This window comes from Pleurodeles waltl, chromosome 7 (assembly GCF_031143425.1).
Source record: "Pleurodeles waltl isolate 20211129_DDA chromosome 7, aPleWal1.hap1.20221129, whole genome shotgun sequence".
NCBI lineage: Eukaryota > Metazoa > Chordata > Amphibia > Caudata > Salamandridae > Pleurodeles > Pleurodeles waltl.
The window spans coordinates 1,355,998,434-1,356,017,263 of record NC_090446.1 but is presented as its reverse complement, the minus strand read 5'-3'; the positions used below and the strand labels follow the sequence as shown (position 1 = coordinate 1,356,017,263).

General features: G+C 42.8%; 1 protein-coding gene across 1 annotated transcript in view; it reads left to right on the top strand.

The window, feature by feature from the left end:
• Positions 1 to 14,268, top strand: part of LOC138246306 (osteoclast-associated immunoglobulin-like receptor) — a 232,053-nt gene extending 217,785 nt beyond the window's left edge. Inside the window, exons 5-6 of the mRNA XM_069200788.1 lie at positions 3,753 to 4,025; positions 12,359 to 14,268. Coding sequence (XP_069056889.1) covers positions 3,753 to 4,025; positions 12,359 to 12,546 — 461 coding nt within the window. The 3' untranslated portion in view covers positions 12,547 to 14,268. The remainder of the gene's footprint in view (positions 1 to 3,752; positions 4,026 to 12,358) is intronic.
• The last annotated feature ends 4,562 nt before the right edge of the window (positions 14,269 to 18,830 follow it).

The window sequence follows — 18,830 nt, the reverse complement described above, 5'->3', positions numbered from 1 at the left end:
ATGAGTGAAAAGTTTGGCAGACCACTCTATCAAATCTGATGGCCATCCATCAATACTGTAGCTTGTTTTTGTTTCTTCAAAAACAAAATCCCAAAGCTGGATTTTGTTATTAAAAAAACAAAAATTAATGACCCCACATCGTGGGAATTTTTATCCAATGACGTAAGGGTATTTTTAGCATATTGCTTGCTCTTACCCCAGGTTTATTACAGCGATAAGGGATATTAAAATGTGGCCATTCAGCTGCCCACTGAAAATCTTTTGAGAAGTCAAATGGTCAAACCTTTGGGAGCCCTTAGTGCATCTGGTTGTCAGCGAAGTATTGCAGCAGTGAAGATAGAGCATGGTTAAGGCCTGCCTGACCATAAATCAGCCCAAGTGTAACTTTTTTACCAATGGACCAAAAGTTGCCAAGGGCAAATTTCCCCACTTTTGCTGCACATATCCTATTTTTCTCACTGCAGTCTATCCCACAGTGTAGGCCTGAAAAAACATGTTTTCCTTGTCAACCTAGAGACTGAACAATAGTTGCTGCAGTCTACAGATGCAGCCAAGGAGTGATATTTAATTTTTTGTGCACTGGTGTATGTTCCTACACCACATACTATGGGTGTTAGACTTTACATGGTCTCCTTTAACTTTTTGCCTCTGTTTCCCAGGTTGTTGATGTGTGATGAACTCTGTTTTTTCTGTTTTTGTTACTCTGGGCACCTTACCACTGCTAACCGGTGCTAAAGTGCAAATGCTCCTATACAAAATGTGTATGTAATTGGTTTATCCATGATTGGCATATTTGATTTACTAGAAAGTCCCTAGTAAAGTGCACTTGAGATGCCAGGGCCTGTAAACCAAATGCTACTAGTGGGCCTGCAGCACTGGTTGTGCCACCCACCTAAGTAGCTCTGTAATCATGTCTCAGACCTGCCACTGCAGTGTCTGTGTGTGCAGTTTTAAACTGTAAATTCGACTTGGCAAGTGTACCCACTTGCCAGGCCTAAACCTTCCTTTTTCTAACATGTAAGACACCCCTAAGGTAGGCCTTAGGTAGCCCCAAGGGCAGGGTGCAGTGTATGGTTAAGGTAGGACATTTAGCAATGTGTTTTATGTGTCCTGACAGTGAAATATCGCTAAATTCGTTTTTCACTGTTGCAAGGCCTGTCCCTCTCATAGGTTAACATGGGGGCTACCTTTAAATGTGATTAAAGTTCAGATTCCCTTTGGGAGTGGATAGACATGGAGTTTGGGGTCTTTGAGCTCACAATTTAAAAATATATATTTTAGTAAAGTTGATTTTAAGATTGTGTGTTTGAAAATGCCACTTTTAGAAAGTGAGGATTTTCATGCTTAAACCATTTCTGAGACTCTGCCTGTTTGTGGATTCCCTGTCTGGGTCAGTTTGACATTTGGGATGGTTGCACCTCTAACTAGAAAGTGACACATAGGGAGCTGGGGTGTAGTCTGCATTTCCTGATGAGACATCTGTGCTAGGAGGGAGAGTAGGAGTGGTCACTCACACCTGAAAGGGCTGTCCCTACCCTCACACAATGCAGTCTCCAACTCCTTGGTGTGTATCTGGGGCCTGGCCTCCGCAAGGCAAGATTTCACAATCAAGAGGGGCTTTCCTTTGAAGTAGGTCCACTTCAAAGGGCAAAATGGGTATAAGAAGGGCACCCAAACCATAGACTTGAGAACACTTCTGGAAACCAAGAGGAACTTCTGCCTGGAGAAGAGCTGAAGACCTGACAAAGAAGAGCTGCCCTGCCTGTGACTGTGCTCTGTGGAGATATCCTGCAGTTGCTGCTTCTGCCTGTGCTAGAGGACAAAGACTGGACTTTGTAGTGCCTTACTTCTTGTGAAGAACTCTCCAAGGGCTTGATTTAGAGCTTGCCTCCTGGTGTTTGAAGTCTCAGGGACAACAACGACTTCTTTCTGCCAACACCTGGAGACTCTGAAGAGACTTCTACTGTGCCAAGTGGTGCCCACCCAGTTCCTGGGACCCTGAAAGGAGAAGCGGGCAGCCCAAGAGTGAGAAATCCACGCACAAACCACCACGCGGGGAAAAGATCGACGCAACTCTGATCTGCGGCTGAAAAATCGATGCACCGCCAGCTTCGCGGCTAAAAATCGACGCTCGCCTGCAACGCGACCGGAAGATCGATGCCCGCGGCTGGAGAAACGACGTGCAGCATCGCTGACGGAGGCTGGTGAGATCGCAACCCGTGCTGCGTGGTTTTCGGACCATTGTGCGGCCGACTTTCTGATGCAAACACCACTGGGCATGTAAAAGCAACACAAGGGCTGCCTGGAACCGAGAGTGCTGACCGCATCGACGCATCGTTGTCCTGCGGAGAAAGGAAACGACGCACACCGACCAAACTAAGGGAGAAACAACGCAAGGTCTCGTTCCTGAGTGAAATCGACGCATCACAAGCCCTTTTTGACGTACACTCGCCCGTGCAGTGTTATTTTTGATCCACCCAAGGTGCATTTTCACGCTAACAGTGTTAGCGTTGTGTTTAAAATTACATGAAGACTCTATTTGCATTTTTAGTGATAATTTGACTTGTGTATTGTGGATTTTTGTCATTTTGATTTTGTTTTGTTTAGATAAATATTTTCTATTTTTCTAAACCTGTGTTGTGTCATTTTGTAGTGTTTTCATTAAGTTACTGTGTGTATTGGTACAAATACTTTACACCTAGCACTCTGAAGTTAAGCCTACTGCTCGTGCCAAGCTACCAAGGGGGTAAGGTGAGGGTGATTCTCTTTTACCCTGACTAGAGTGATGGTCCTTACTTGGGCAGGGGGTAACTTGACTACCAACCAAAGACCCCATTTCTAACAATGGGCATACTAGAAAGTTAAATATGGCAATTGGGAATTACACAATTTTACAACGTTTGAGAAGTCAGATCACATTCACTGGCAAATGGACATCAGTACTCCAGAGCACAAAGTTCAAAACCAGCAGCATCGTTCCCAAAAAAATATGGACGAAAAAGCAAAAAGAGGCACTTTGTCACATTTATGTAGGTAATACGGTAACAATGCAAACTGGTGAATATGTATATATGCAAATAGACTAAATAGGAGAAAAGAGAAGGGCTGAAGGATGCCAGTGGGAGGAAGAAAGGGAGTTAACCTATTCAGCATATTTTGGACTGCTCTGTATAAATGAATGCTGTTATAGGCCTAAATCACTATCGATGATTTTTAATTTATTCTTAGTAGTTTCCTCCTGTGCTTCATATAAATTCTAGACTTTTTATGGATTGACACAGAATCAAGGGAGTAGTCCTGGAGGTCTCTGGCCGCCACTAATTTCTATGAGCACTCCCGCAGAGCAACATATATTGAGTTAAAAAAAAATGTTCTTTATTACATTTTCTATTACGAAAATGTTGATATGTAACATATCAAAACTGTGCAGCAGATAAGGAATAGAATGTACATGAGATGCAGTTCAGAGCTGCCCTCACATCGGGGGTCGGGCCCCTAGGTCCCATCACAACGACACAAAATAAAGTAGCACAGGTCCCCTGGGGTACCTGGGGTACAGGGGTTCACACTCAGGCCACCGATTCGCACCCGCATCATTTATTGATTTCAATTTGCAGAAGTATATTTTTGTGGACGTTAGATACACAGGAGGATGTATTAGTGTACCCAAAAAAGTTCAATAAAATGTGCTTTTTTTCTCTATAAAATGCGCAAAGTGTGGTTGCATATTGCATGTTTATTGTGTCTTGCAGACCTGCCAAAACCATGGATCAATTGGGAACATGATCCTGGCACTGAAGGAGAGTATATCATCCTCTGCAAAGCACCTGCGAAATATGGAGGAAGCTGGTTTCGTTTATACAATGACGCAGTTCTCATCCGTGAGGAGAAAGCAGAGGGCCATGTGACGCAAGTGTCATTTTCTGTTAATCATACTTCCGGTGTGTACAGGTGCTTGTATCGCGTACCTGTATCTGGTGACCTGGCTAACTCACCAGTCAGTAAATCATTGGCAATCGGTGTAGGTGAGTCTTTGACAAGTAATGCAACAGCTGACAAGATAGGGAAAATAGTGTCTGGTATTATATGACGCCCTTCACCCTCAATGCATTCTTTTACCAATACGATAAAACGAGATTCTCTCATTCGAGATGACTTTGTAATTGTTGAGTTTTATAATAAATAACTTTGGTTTACAGCTTCTTCTTTCTTTTTGTTCTGAGAACCACAGTTGGGAGGTACCAGGTTTTAGGGCTCTCAGGCGCACATAGGAGTTTCCATCACATCAGCTTGTTGGGGGTACAATAGGACAGACAAGGAATAACTACCATGAGTATTTACAAAAATAGTCTCAGGGAGTGTGTGCATTATTCTACGCCAGTACCAAACACAATTATCCTACGAAGAGTTCGACTTGTTGTGCTAAAAATCTTAAAACACCAATAAAAGGAAGACAACGCCTGGTATAGTTCACATCTCTGGAACGAACCATAAGAACTAAGCTTGAGACAATCCAATAGGCAAAGACTATTCGGAACTGACAAATAGTAGTGATGGCAGAATCTATAGAAGGAGTGAGCTGGGGTAGAGTTACCAGGCAATCCCAAATGAAATGGTGAATGGTGGTTCAAGGTATGGTCCTGACAAATGACCATCTGCTTGGAAAACATCATTCTACCAGACATAAAATGTATGGGCCCTGGAGCAAAGTATATACTAAAGATGTCCCTCTCCAGAAATGGTAACTAGGCACCATAGAATCAGGATTGGGTCTGTGTCTCAGTTAAAAATTCACCTAGGCCACACAAGCGCCTTGAGACCCTCACGGGTGAGTAGCATGTTCTATACATTTTTTTGATTGATTGATTGACTGTTTGATTGATGGCTGTTCCCCATGGCCAAATATATGCAGTTGTGGAATTTCCTGTGGCCTGTCAAGGAAAGCAGGGAAAAAAAGTCTTATCTGTCCAATAAGATTCAGCAGAATGCCACTACTGACAAAGCGCTGGGTCGTTAAGGCATATGATGGGAAGACAATTTGTGTTCTCCAGGATTCCAGTGTGAGTAAGAATGGGTTCATGGGGAAATGTGCTTCACTGAAAGGCCAGTCTTTCTGGGGGCACCTTTTAGACGATCAGGGCTGTTGAATGTGTTGCAACCAAGTCAGGCTTTGAAACACAATAGCAACCATTTTCGTGGGATGTCACTGAAGCTTTAAGCCCCCTAAAAGAGAGAACCTTTTGAGCAGGGTCATCATAGACTACTCTCCTTAGTTGTGACTGTCAGCAGAATCAACCATTTCTGGGGAAAGGCAGGATTTGAAAAATGATGACATTATGCACACAACGTGCAGATCCCTAGTCTTCCCGAGTGATTTAGTATGATGATCCTGGAAGAATTTGCTAATTCATCTGTACCACCTGACTACAGAGGTTAATCTGTAGTTGGTCCTCTTTTTCACCATGCAGGTTTTGGACCTGCAAGAACCGGTTGCTTTTACTAGATCTGAATGCCACCAAGAGACACACCTGGATGATAGCTGTGCTCTAGTTTCCATGAATTGGGATCAGAGTGCTGCTGGAGTACATGGATGATGATTCAATACAGTGGGCAGATTCCTCAGGGCATCTGTGTTGACTTGGGTCAGGGGGCTAAATCAATATTGGATTGAGGAATGAGTAGCCATAACAGCAGCAGACTGCTAGAAGATGGGAATAAAGGCACTCTGATCCTTTAGGAGAGATCCCACGGGTAAGGCATGCAACTAATTTGTCCTTGCAGGGTGGCCTTTAATGTATTCTTGTATGAGGGCCACCCAAAAGGCTTCTCTCACATAACCTAGCTTTGCTTCTGATTCTAGCATGGCAGCATAGTTACAATTGGTGAGTGAAACATCATTACTAATCTACATTCACTTTTTCTCAGGGCCAATAAAATAGGTTACTCTTTACTCCCAACATTGTGTCAAAGCTGACATGCTCACTATCATTATGAAAGCACCTTGGCACCACTGGAGGTGCTGTTGGGGAAAGAATCATATCTGCACACTGTCCCGTATAGGCTGTGCTGATTGGATGAAAGAGATTAGGTAGTCTGTTCTGGATCTGTATGTGGCCTCTTGAGAAGGTTAGAGATGTTGTGAGAATGTTGATACTCAAGTGCATAACATTATTGTGCCAATATTAAGTATTGCTCTCAGATGGCTTCCCTTGGGTTCTACTGAGAAGTCCATCCCCTGGCACACAAAGCCTCAGTTTAAGTATTGTGCACCGCAGTGCTGTAGGGAGCATGCCCCCTCCCCCTGTTTGGCATTGTTAATTTTCTGCATGTTGCAACACAACTTTCCACATTTTTTGTGAGGAGCTTTCCTTATTCAGTGATCCAGAGAACTTTTAAACAGGATTGTCACAATTGGGGCACTTGAGTATAAGTTGCCTTTCTTTTCCATATGTGTGGCAGGGAATCCACTTAATCTGTATCTGTGGTTTCCTGTCTGTTTTGTGGCTTAGCAGATATGTCTGGATGTTCCATGTTCTGTCTGGCTGCCCTGCTCTCCCTGTCTCAAGCCTGGCTTAGCAAGGGCTGTCTTATCTTCATAGTTGCTACATGTCATTGAGCTTAAAAGTCTTTCATGTCTACTGTTTGGAAATGTCTGCTTCCATTCTTGGGGAACTTGCCAATGTCAGTCTCAGGAGGGGAAATTGAAGGATCTCAGAAGAACCCATTAAGCCCAGGAGGATCACTCTTAGTTTCCTTGAGCATGAGCAGTAGAATATTACTTTTTGTTCAGTAGAACCGTCCAACACATACACTATGAGAGTGGCATCTAATTCTGAGTGCACACTATTGCCTTCACCAAGAATTTTGTGGCAGTACCTAATCAGTCCTAGTTAAATAATCAGAGAGTCTTTTGCCTTTCCACTCTGTGCCCATCACAATTTGACTTCTTCCTTGTCTCTGTAATCCTAAGGATATATTTCAGAGTTGTAAAGTCAGGTGCTGTTGACAGGTCAGGTTTGATGCCTGCTGACGGCTAATGAACTGGCATCTGGTCCCAGAATGATCCCACAATTATGTACCATGTCTCCCATCTCTGGAAATATATTCTTCCAAATTCTGGTGAATCTGATGGAGCCAGATTTAGATCTTTACAGTTCCAATAAGGACATATCTAAATTTCCTCCCTCCATCAGTCTTTGAATTTTAAAGTTTGGTGAACGAAAAAGTTCCAAGCTATCTTTCTAAGGGAATTGACACAAATGAACTTATTTATTTACCTGTCATTTCACCAAGCCAACCTTGATCAAACCCAGTAGAAACCCCTTTGACCTCAAAGCACGCTCAGGTAGTGCAGGTTTGCAGACGTACATTTAGGGTGAAGAAAAAGGACTGGTATTCCCTGAATGTCTTTAGCAAACACAAAAGAATGATGGACGGAGTGCTGAAACTTTTTAAACACTCACTCCCAGTCACAGATCAGGGCTTAATCCATTGTTCTTTTGCTCACCATGCCACCCCTTCCTATTTATACTCTTTTTGCAGGCTACATATGGTGGGCAGGAATGTTCAAGAAGACAGTTCAGACCATAAATCAAACATATCTTAAAAACAAGAATAACAGAGAGATGGGGTCTGTTTTTTTCTGTGACCCTTAAGAAACCCCAGAGCCTGCTATTCGTCTTATCTGATTCAAACCACATTCCAAGCAGTCCTACACCTGCTGAACCCATCCCTCTCAGAGTCAGGCAGGGAAAGGCAGAAGCAGGTGTCTGCTTGTCAACACGTAGTCAAAGGTTCAAGAGGTCACAGTGCCAAAAGTTGTCAAGAGTTCAACAGTTTAACTGTAACAGGGTCCAACAGTTCATTACACAGGAATTTGATATTTAATTTGATTTTCCTTCTCACATCACAAGAGGATGATGGACGGAGTGCTGAAACTTTTCAACACTCACCCCTAGTCACAGATCAGGGTTTAATCCATCTTTCTTTTGCTCACCATGCCACCCCAGTTTGGAGCCAGCCATATCCAAATCAGTCTTGACCCTGCTCCCCTTGGGAACAGTCCAGCATGAACTGCCAGGTCCTCCCTGGACCGGAAACAAGCATCCTTGGACCGGTTTTGGGGCATCACCCCTCATCAGCCACACTGGCTTGAAACCAGTGGCACAGTGAGCAAGAGGTCCACGTCTGGGCATATCTTAGCCACTTAGGGCGACATTAGCAACACAAAAGAATGATGGACAGAGTGCTGAAACTTTTCAAACACTCGCTCTCCAGTTCCGGATTACCAAATAGGCAAAGTAGGCCCTGGCCTTTGGGTCCCACTCCTTTTATAGGTCCCAAGACACCGGATGAAAATCATATTTATTAGATCTTGTAAGAAAATTACAATCAAGCTTTCTTAAATTGTTCCCAAAACACAGAAAAAAATTAATCAAATCAAAAAACGAAAATTTTATATTAAAGACTCTATAGAGAAAACACTGTATTAATGGAATGTACCCATTAACATCTTAAAGTACATAGCACGCCCTCTGTAAGGTTGTAAAAAAAACAATTGGTGCAAACTACTTACATGTAATTTACAGTAGTGGTGGTCGGATATCTCCATCTAGTGGCCAACATTCATACTACTTAGTTCAATGTTGTTATCCCACTAGAGTGCGAGCATGAGACTCCAGTAGAGTCACTACATTTTACTGAGTACTGCAAATGACTCACATTTTGGGTCTGTTTTCAAGCAGGAAATTTGTGTAGGTTGTAATGTAATCACTGTTGATTTTTTTACATATTGAATAGTAGCGTCTCTAGTGTTAAAGTAAATTATCAACAAGTGTCAAAATAGTGAAAATAACATGATAATATTAATAATAAAGAATTTGTAAATACATTATTTTGTATTTTATATCAATTTAAAGACAAAAATAGTAAACATGAATTAAAATTTATTGTTAAACAACTAGATTTTTAATTGGTATCACAATTAGATATTTTCAAAACCACAATTTTGGGTTGGAAATCATTTCCTCTCTGTTCTACACATTAGGACATTCTTTGCAGTACTCTGTAAAATGTAGTGACTCTAACCTACAGAAACAAAGATTTCTGTGAGTCAGTGTGTAGCAGGTTCCCACCAATTGTTGGTTGGTAAAATTTAAAACATATTAGGAGATCATTTGTGAGGGGGGCCCGAACTTTGAACTGCCTCCAGGCCTTCACAGGGTTTAATCTGGCACTGTCACCCCCAGTCACAGATCATGGTTTAATCCCTTGTTCTTTTGCTCACCATGCCACCCCAGTCTTGGCCCTGCTCTGATGGGAACAGTCCTGCCTCAACTGCCAGTCCTCCCTGGACCTTAAACAAGCATCTTGGGACCTGTTTCAGGGTATCACCACATATCAGCCAGGCTAGCTTGAATCCAATGGCACAGTGAGCAAGGGACCCACGTCTGATCATACCTTGGCCACTTAGAGTGACTTTAGCAACACAAAAGAATGATGGACAGAATGCTGAAAATTTCAAGCACTCACTCCCGGTCACAGATCTGGATTTAATCTATTGTCCTTTTGCTCAATATGCCACCCCAGTTTGGACCCAGCCCTATGTAAATCAGTCTTGACCCTGCTCCCCATGGGAACAGTCAAGCCCGAACTGCCAGGCCAGGTCCTCCTTATTTTGTGATGTTGCTATGTGTGCCCTAAGTGACTAGGGTATGCCCAGATGTGGGTCCCTTGCTCGCTGCACCACTGGATTCAAGCTAGCCTGGCTAATGAGGGGTAATACCCTGAAACCGGTCCGAGGATGCTTGTTTCCGGTCCAGGGAGGACCTTGCTTGGCTGTTGAGGCTGGGCTGTTCCTATGGTGAGCAGGGTCAAGTTTGATTTTCATTTGGCTCAGTCCAAACTGGGGTGTCATGGTGAGCAAAACAACAATGGATTAAACCCAGATCTGTGACCGGGCACGACAGTGCCAGATTAAACAGTTTGGGCTGGACTGTTCCCATGGGGAGCACGGTCAAGTCTGATTGGCATATGGCTGGCTCCACACTGGGGTGATGTGGCGAGCAAAATAACAATGGATTAAACCAAGATCTGTGACTGAGTGTGAGTGTTTAAAAAGTTTAAACACTTAAGCCATCATTTTATTTTGTGATGTTGCTATTCCCTGAATGTCTTCCAAACTACCTGGGATTAATCCACTTTAGCAGCAGATAAACCTGCAAGAGTCAACACATATATTGCTCTTGGCTTCCCCTACTGTTCCCTATTGGAAGGCACCTACACAAGACACCTGGACTAATACTATAGGGCTTTATTGTCTTCAAACCAAGGCAGGAACATATGCAAAATAATGGTAGCTAGTGTAACAGTTAGAATGGTAACAGAAAATATGAAAAAATAAACATTATGAAGAGAGTTAAAATAGCATTTTTGCTAATTACCTTTCCTATATAGTTCCTATTAATTAAAACAAGGTCTGGCATTACGAGAGGTGGAATACACAACTGCATACGTTTGCCAGACAATGAAGTGTGTGAACTTGACTGGCATGGAATAGAAATTCTCTTGAGGATGAGAAGCATGCACTTCTCTGCCTTGGACAGATCATGGCTTGTTATTTATGGTGATTCTGCACGAAAAATGCTAATTAACAACAGAAAACGTGTCTTTGTGCTTACATCGTGAAAATAATCTTATGGGAAATCTTTTAGTCCAGCATACAGATATGTAAAATAACACTAAGGGCCAGATTTTTTAAAAGTGGCGCCGCACCCAGTGCAGCGCCGCTTTTTTTGCCCCCTTAGTGCCCCCTAACGCCACTATGTGTGCACAGTATCAAAGATATGGCACATCATGGTGGTTAAGGAGCTAGCGTCAAAAAAAATTGACGCTAGTTCGGAGCTTTGCAGGATTAGCCTAAAAAATGTTGACGTTAATGCTGCAAAGCCCATTGAGGCCCATTGTAAACAATGGTGTACATCATTTTAAGGTCTGCTCTGAACAGGTGTTTAAAATGATGAAAAAAATGACGCAAAGAAATCTCAGATTTCTTTGTGCCATTTTTTTGCCCCCCCCCTCCCTAACAGGGGAACGCCCCTTTGCATACATTATGCTTGGCACAGGCATAATGTAACGCAAAGGGTTACAAAGTGGCGGAATGCATGCATTGCGCCACTTTGTAAATATGGCATAAGAAACAGGCCATCTTAGCGCCGCCTTAGTGTCAAAAAATTATGTAAGGGCAGTGCTAAAGTGGCGCTAGGCCCTCTTATATCAGGGCCTAAGTGTGTGTAATACATTATATTGCATCTGATATATGGATACACATCTTTAGAGCTTAAGATTTCAGTTACATGGTAGGCACCAATGTGCAAACATTAAACATACCCGTGATGTCTTAGCTGATGGCATCGACAGTTGTTACTGACAGACTTCCGGGTAAGTTCATATGGAAGGTAGGACTGATCTGGTGTCCAGCCCAGCTACTATTTACGCAACACCCATAGTGCTCTGCAGGCTCAGCACACTATAGCCATCCTCTTGGAGTCTTTGCAATGTAATTTCAATAAGGAGGAGTGAACTGTTAAAACGGGTGGTATGTCCAGGACATCTACCTCTTTTTCGCTGTTTCTAGGAATATTTCGAGTCAGGATGCCACTTGAACCTTTTCCCCTGCTCCAAGCCCAGCAGTAACCCGTGTCTGTTTTTAGTTCAAAGTACAAGGTCCCCGGTGACACTAATTCAGTGATAGACCTCCTATTGAAAGTGTATTCTATTCAGGTTCGAGTAGTACTGCACAGATAGCACTTGTGAACACACTAGTGAGCCTTTAACCACTGGCTGTCTTGTAGTGGTGTTGATAGGATGTGTTTGTGCAGCTTCTGAACCCCGACCACACAAGTCTATTCTTCTGTGCTGTATGTTCTCGTCCTATACAGCGCAAAGCGCCCGTTCTCACCGACCTTGGATATTCATGAGTCAGTCTTCTTTCTGTGAATTTTGTGATTTTTTTTTTGTATGCAATAAATTAAATCCTAAAAGGACAGTCGTCCACACCTCTATCGGTTACATTTCTATGATCCTTTATGTACTTCTGTCTATGTAAAATTAGTTTCTATTCCAGGGCCTGTTCGTAAAATGTTCTGCACGGCCCATAACCAGTAATAAACTGAAATGCCTTTCTGACTGTTCTGTGCCGGGCCGCTTACTTCAGCTTCTGCCTGCATTTTCCTTTACAGGTTAACTAGGATCATTGTACCTGTCCTTCCACTCTGTTGTACCAATTTGTGTCTCTAATACTTGCAAATGGTTGCACATGTTTCCAAAATCTCAATGTTCTTCTCTCTATCATCTACAGATTTCAGTCGTGGGAACAACTTTCGCTTCGTCCTGGCTGGCCTGGTCCTTACTCTCATTGTGCTGATCATCTCAGAGGACTGGTTCAGCAGGAAGAGGGAAAGACGCCAGGCACAGGCCGGTTCACCAGTGAGCATGTTGAAGGACAAGGACACTCAGCAGACCCTCTCCGTCCAAGATAGCCTCTGAAGCTTCACCGGAGGTTGAACTAAGCATCTTCTCTGCGCTTCTGTTCTTTTGCACTTCCGGTCTTATATGCATTTGTTAATGGTCTCCTTCTCTTAGATTCCAGAATCTTTGATCTAGCATGGAAGTTTGATGTCTGTGATGATAAAGGTGTACTAGAAGGTGTTTCCTTCTTGCAAAGAAATACATTGATTTTGTTAAACCAGATTAAGTATTTCATGTTCAGAGGCAAATTTACTGCAATTTGTAATGCAAGGTTAATCATGTCATACATAGTTCCAAAACAATACATTAGCAGAACATAGAAAAGGTCAAATTTAGTGTTTGTCCAAAGATGCTCAATCATAAATCCATTCTCAGTTGCAGAGGCTGCACCATTGGTGAAAATAACAGCAGAAGAACTAAGGTGCAGTCCTGCAGTGAAGGCACAGGCAGAAGAAAGGTCCCTCTTTTTCCTCGCAGTCTATATAAAATTGTTGGTTTGGTATTAAGTGAAGACAGATTAACAAAGAATGTCTTAGCGCCTCTTTGGTCACTCTCAGAATAGGTTACTTGCCCAACGTTTTGACCAATATAAGAACATGAGAAAGGTCATCTTGTCACTATATATATTTTATTATCATGGGTTATTACTGACACTGTAAAATAAAGCAAAGAAATTTGGTGGCATCAGATGGGGTCCACAGTCCTGACAGATGAGTGTTTATCAACAATAAAACATAGTTAGTACCATTTAATAATGTATCAGCAATGGAAACCTACCTGTAACACGTCTCCAAGAAAATGTCATATTGGTCAAATTGTGTAGCTATAATGCAATTCTTGTCCCTTATCCATGCCTCAGTTTCCTTTTAATATATGAAACAAGGATTGGCAGAGTCAATAAGTCTCCATCCTAAAACCTATTGGCCTAGTCAGTGCTTTTTTAAATACTTTTGCTAAGCAATAAAAATAGGTGAAGGGGGTATAGGTGATTTTAAAGCCTACAATATTCTAACACGGTTAGAAGTTGGAGCCATTAGTTTTGCACTCTGAGCAGTAGAAGACACAAGAGGACACACACAACGTTGCTCTGACAGCAAGAACATAAGTCACTGAAATAGCTCAAGTCAATTTGGGGCTTTTACAACATTCAATGATCTCAGAGTGTTTGAACATTTACAGAAGAACAGTTCCAACTGGGACTCCTGCTACGTTTATATTTATAAGTGCTACCTGTTGATGTTTAATTTTTGTGAACTAAGCATATTTGGTAGTATGAAAACCTACATAAATCCCTAAGAAGAGTCCACAATTTGGCATTAAATGCGTGCCTTTATACGACTTGATTAGTAATTTCTTGCTCCGTAAGTCAATATCTATTGTATAAGCTCCAGTACAGCTACAAAAAAAAAAAAATAAGACTGCAAGGGGGTGTTTCCAGTGATCGTTTGTGTCTGTTGTTTCCTTTAACTGTTAAAGGGAGTCAATGATATAATTTTTAATTCATGTAAAGAAGAAGACATACCTACTGGAAAAACATCTATCATTGCTGTTGTGATTACGCATGCATCCCCAATGCCCACTTTTTAGAGTGCTTTGTTAAAACTGTGGGAGAGTGTTTACTAATTGAAAAATATTGCCTACTTTAGATGTGATTCATTTAACCTGACTAGGCCTGCATTAGGTTTCATTGACAACTGTTCACATTCACCAAATACAAGTCTACATTTATTTTATGTGAGCAAAACCTTTCTCTGACTCTGTTCTTGGGTGCGTTTCCATTTCAGTGCAATCAGCGACAGACAAGCCTCAGTGATTGTGGTTGTGTCTGCACTGTACTATTTTGTGTTCTGCTTAGGAAGCGGTGTTCAGAATGTTCCTTAATTCTGTAACGTTTCCAGACTATTGTATTGACCTGTTTTATAATATTGATATTTAATTTCCTTAAGATATATGCTAACAAAGGAAATGTAGTAGGAAGTAGGTATCTCTGTAAGTATCTTATTTACTAGAATACTGATTGGTCCATGTCTTGTAACATTGTTAATTCAACCCTGTCACGGCGCAAGAAATAAGGAAATGTGTGTGTTTTTAGTACCTTTCTAAGCAACTTGAAACCTTATAAAAATGCTGTATTTTGTAGATGAGCCAGCCTTGCTCTAGCCCTTTTAAATGGGCAAATTCTGCGTAAGTCTGCCTGCCTGACGGACTAATTTAGATTCTTCTGGGTTTTCTTAGAGGTCGATTCTATGACAGGCTGCCTATTTGCTTTATACTTGATTCTGGCTCTGGGTTCCCTTCAAAGGGTGACCTTATGTTGGTCCTTTGGCAGATTATGACTTTGAGTATTTCTTTGACCTAATTCATGATTAAAAAACGAATCAGGTTTGTAATTCAGTCGTGGGCTAAGTCAAAGACTCACAAGGCCTTATGAAGACTTAATTAGTTAATTTGAGTGTTGAAAAAATAATAAAATATCATTCACAGATCGGTACTGTGGATGCACACACACCCTTAGCAGCAGTCTTTTGAACAGGTTTGTCAAAATGAGACAAACCCCTTCACATTCACATGGGCATGGCTCTTACAGGTGGGCAACTTAAAATAGGAAGAAAAACAAAAATACAAAAAATAAAAACTGGGAGGGTGTCTGAAGCAGAGAGGGCTTGTTGAAGCAAGAGAGGAGCATGGGTGCATAGAAAATTATAAAAAAGAGAAAATAGGTTGTCGGAGTTGGACTCTTGCCCCAGGCAAGACTGCTGGTTCAGGGATGACAGCACTTTTGTTTGCAGGTGACTAGGCCAATCCTTCAAAAAGTCGCAACTGTCAGCCCAACCCTCCCAGCTCATAAGCAGTACCTCACCAAAAACCCAAATAGTAAAAGGTGATTTGTTGCAGGCTTTACGAATGGACACTAGAGTGCAACATCTCAAAGGAGTCATGGTTAAACGGAGATTACTCTTTTATCACATGAGCAACAAGTCTCTTTTACAAACAGACAATGAAAGAGATGAAGTAGAGTTTTCAAAAGGTTTTATTAAATAGGATGCAATCTACTGTAAAATGCATGAGCTGCAATGAGTAGGATAATGCACAGTGCAAGAAGCATAATTGTAAAGATGAGAGTCCTGAATACAAAGACCCTCACCATCTTTCAATAAAGATGAGATGTAACATAACCCTAATACCCTAGCGTGATGAACCTAATCCCTAACCTAAAGAGAACTAGGGGGGTTATTACAACTTTGGAGGAGGTGTTAATCTGTCCCAAAAGTGACGGTGAAGTGACGGATATACCACCAGCTGTATTACGAGTCCATTATATCCTATGGAACTCGTAATACGGCTGGTGGTATATCCGTCACATTTGGGACGGATTAACACCTCCTCCAAAATTGTAATAACCCCCTAGGTGTGATAAGCCTAATCTGCCAGTACTGTGTCCATGAGAAGCGCCCCGAACTCTCTTTACCTTGGAATGAGGTCTCTAGATCAGACTCCATGGGGACACGAAGGCTGGGTCTGCATCACGGCGACGTGTCATATAGACAGCGTTGATGGCATCTGGTAGGAATCCCTGTGATAACCTTGTCTGCGTGAGATGTTTTTATACAGATTTTGTAGGACCCCTGACGCAGGTATGTTCCCAAACAACAGATAATAAGGCATGCTTGGGAGCAATTCCCTCCAAAAGTACATTATAGGGGTCATTATGACCCCGGCAGTCGGTGTAATAGTGGCAGTAGTACCACCAACAGGCTGGCAGTACATACCGCCATATTATGACATTGGCGGTTTGGCCAAAACCAAACCGCCAATGTACCACACCGACCTCCACTGCGGTAACGACCTCCGGACTAGAGACTGCGGTCTCCAGCCCGGTGGCCGTCACTAGGCCACCAACAGGATTATGACCCCGCCTACCGCCACGGTTTTCGTGGCTTCCTTACCGCCACGAAAACCATGGCGGTAGGCACTATCAGTGACAGGGAATTCCTTCCCTGTCACTGATAGGGGTTTTCCCTGCCCTCCTCCCCTCCCCTGGTTTCCCCCCCACCCTCACGTCCTCTCCAGAACCCCCCTTTACTCATGCACATCCATGCACACATGCATTCACACACTCATGCTCACATTCAAGCACACAAACAGACATCCATTCAAACACACATCCACACACACCTACATACATACAAGCACACACACATACACACAACACAACATACATGCACTCATACATCCATACATGCACACAAATACAGAAAGCAACACACCCCCGCATACACACACACACATTCACACACACCCCCACACACAAACACAACACCCCCCACCCCCTCCCTTGTCGGAGCACCCGACTTACCTCATGTCAGGGGGTCCTCCGGCAGGAGACAGGATGAGGCGCTGCTGCCAGAACACCGCCAGGCCATATCATGGGTCATGATATGGTCTGCGACGGTCTACTGCTGTGGCGCTGCTGCTTGCAGCGGCACCACCTTACCGCTGTCCGCCGGCATGACCACAGCCAGATTCCCTCCATCCTTATGGAGGAAATCCGGCTATGGTCATAATCCGTCTGACTGCTGGTATCCGCGGCGTCAGTCTTTTACCAGCCGTCACCACGGCGGTAGGAATTTATTACTGTCAATGACATAATGAGGGCCTATGTTCCTGTCACATGAAGTGAGAACAAGAAATGATATGAATACCTACATATATCACTTGTCTTTGACGCTGATAGTGACGCCTTCACAGAATGGCACTGATAATGGAAAAGCAAAACATTTTCCTAACTATAAACATGGCAGCCATCTTAGAAGAAATAATGAAATAAATGTGCTAAAACAGAGCAGGCTAACTGAGTTAAAAGTCACCAGGTGACGGGGCCCAGGCCTGCAAGCCAAAAGGCTAAGTGATCTTGTGATCCCCAATAAAACTAAATAGGATCCATTACAAGGTGGGGAGAGATTGAAGAAGCAACAAACAAGTTTGTTGGTTTGAGTGAATGGGGAAGCAAAATCGAGAGAAAGGCAGGGGAAAGTGAAGACTAAATTAACACGTTGAAGAAGAGAGAACAAAAATACCTGCATTCCCAATGAGTACTTACAGTAAAAAGAAAACAGTAGTTTCCTGAATTCAAGCCAGGTCAGTAGTTGCAGCATCCAAGTCAACCCATACGAACATTGTGAGACCACAGTGCTAATGGGCTGGAAAAACATGAACAGGGAGGAAAGCCATTGAATCAGAAACATGGAAGTGAGGCAGATGACAAAGCCATCAAATCATGAGGAAGGTGCTGCTCCAAAACCTACTCTATTGGAAAGAATATATCCTGCAAACAGATAGCCAAAGCTGTTGGATCGCAGTCCTAAACAGTAGAAACAATTATGAGGGGATTAGCCTGTTTTATAAAACACAACAAGTGAAATGTTAGGCCTGTTTAAAACTCATGGAGTTTCATTCCACAGGATTACAAAAAAACTGTGAGATTCTGTGGAACGCTACCAAAGGGCAGAAAATGCTCAGCAGGCAGTTCGCTTTGCTTTTTCATGTCAGTAGCTCGTTTCACATTGAAAAATTAGCTCGAATGGCACCACGCACTGCTGATTGCAATGGCAATTTTGTTTTGCTTACGCCTGTTTCTTTCACCTTGCTGGATACCATTCCTGTTTTTCAGTCCATCCTACCTGATCCAACCCCATCTGATTTATTCCTAATCCTAATATTTTTTACTACCTCACTTTCCCTGTGTTTACTTTATATTTCTGTGAGTTTTTTTACCTTTGCGTTTTGTTTATTTTCCTTTCCTGGCCTGTCCTCTATATCTTGTTTCCTTCGCCATCCAATCACACTCCAACTCCTTCCTGAATCAGTCCCAGTAGCAGGAGCAGGCAGTGCCAACTGAACCCCCTGTGGGTGACACAGACAGGCAGGTGTGAGACCGCACCCATCTTCAGCGAGAACTAAGTAAGCAGGGAACAGCCCTGGTAAGGGTAATGCCCTGCAGGAGCATTGGCTGCTCTGGGTGGGGGGGGAATGCGGCCATGTGTGTGCCGCAGCACAGGAATCCAGAGCACCCAAAAGCAGCTAATGCACCACTGGACAGATGTCCTTGACTGGAAGCATGACTGTCCCAACTTGCTGGGTGTTGAGTTTGCAGGGCTCGGTGAGTAAATATTTTTTTTTAAAGCAGCATGATCACAGGTATGGTAAGTTTTAGAGCCCTTCCATATGCAGAAGATGCCATATATATATATACCTCACCCAAGGGACTATGCAGTCATCAAACTGATGGATGTTACTTACCA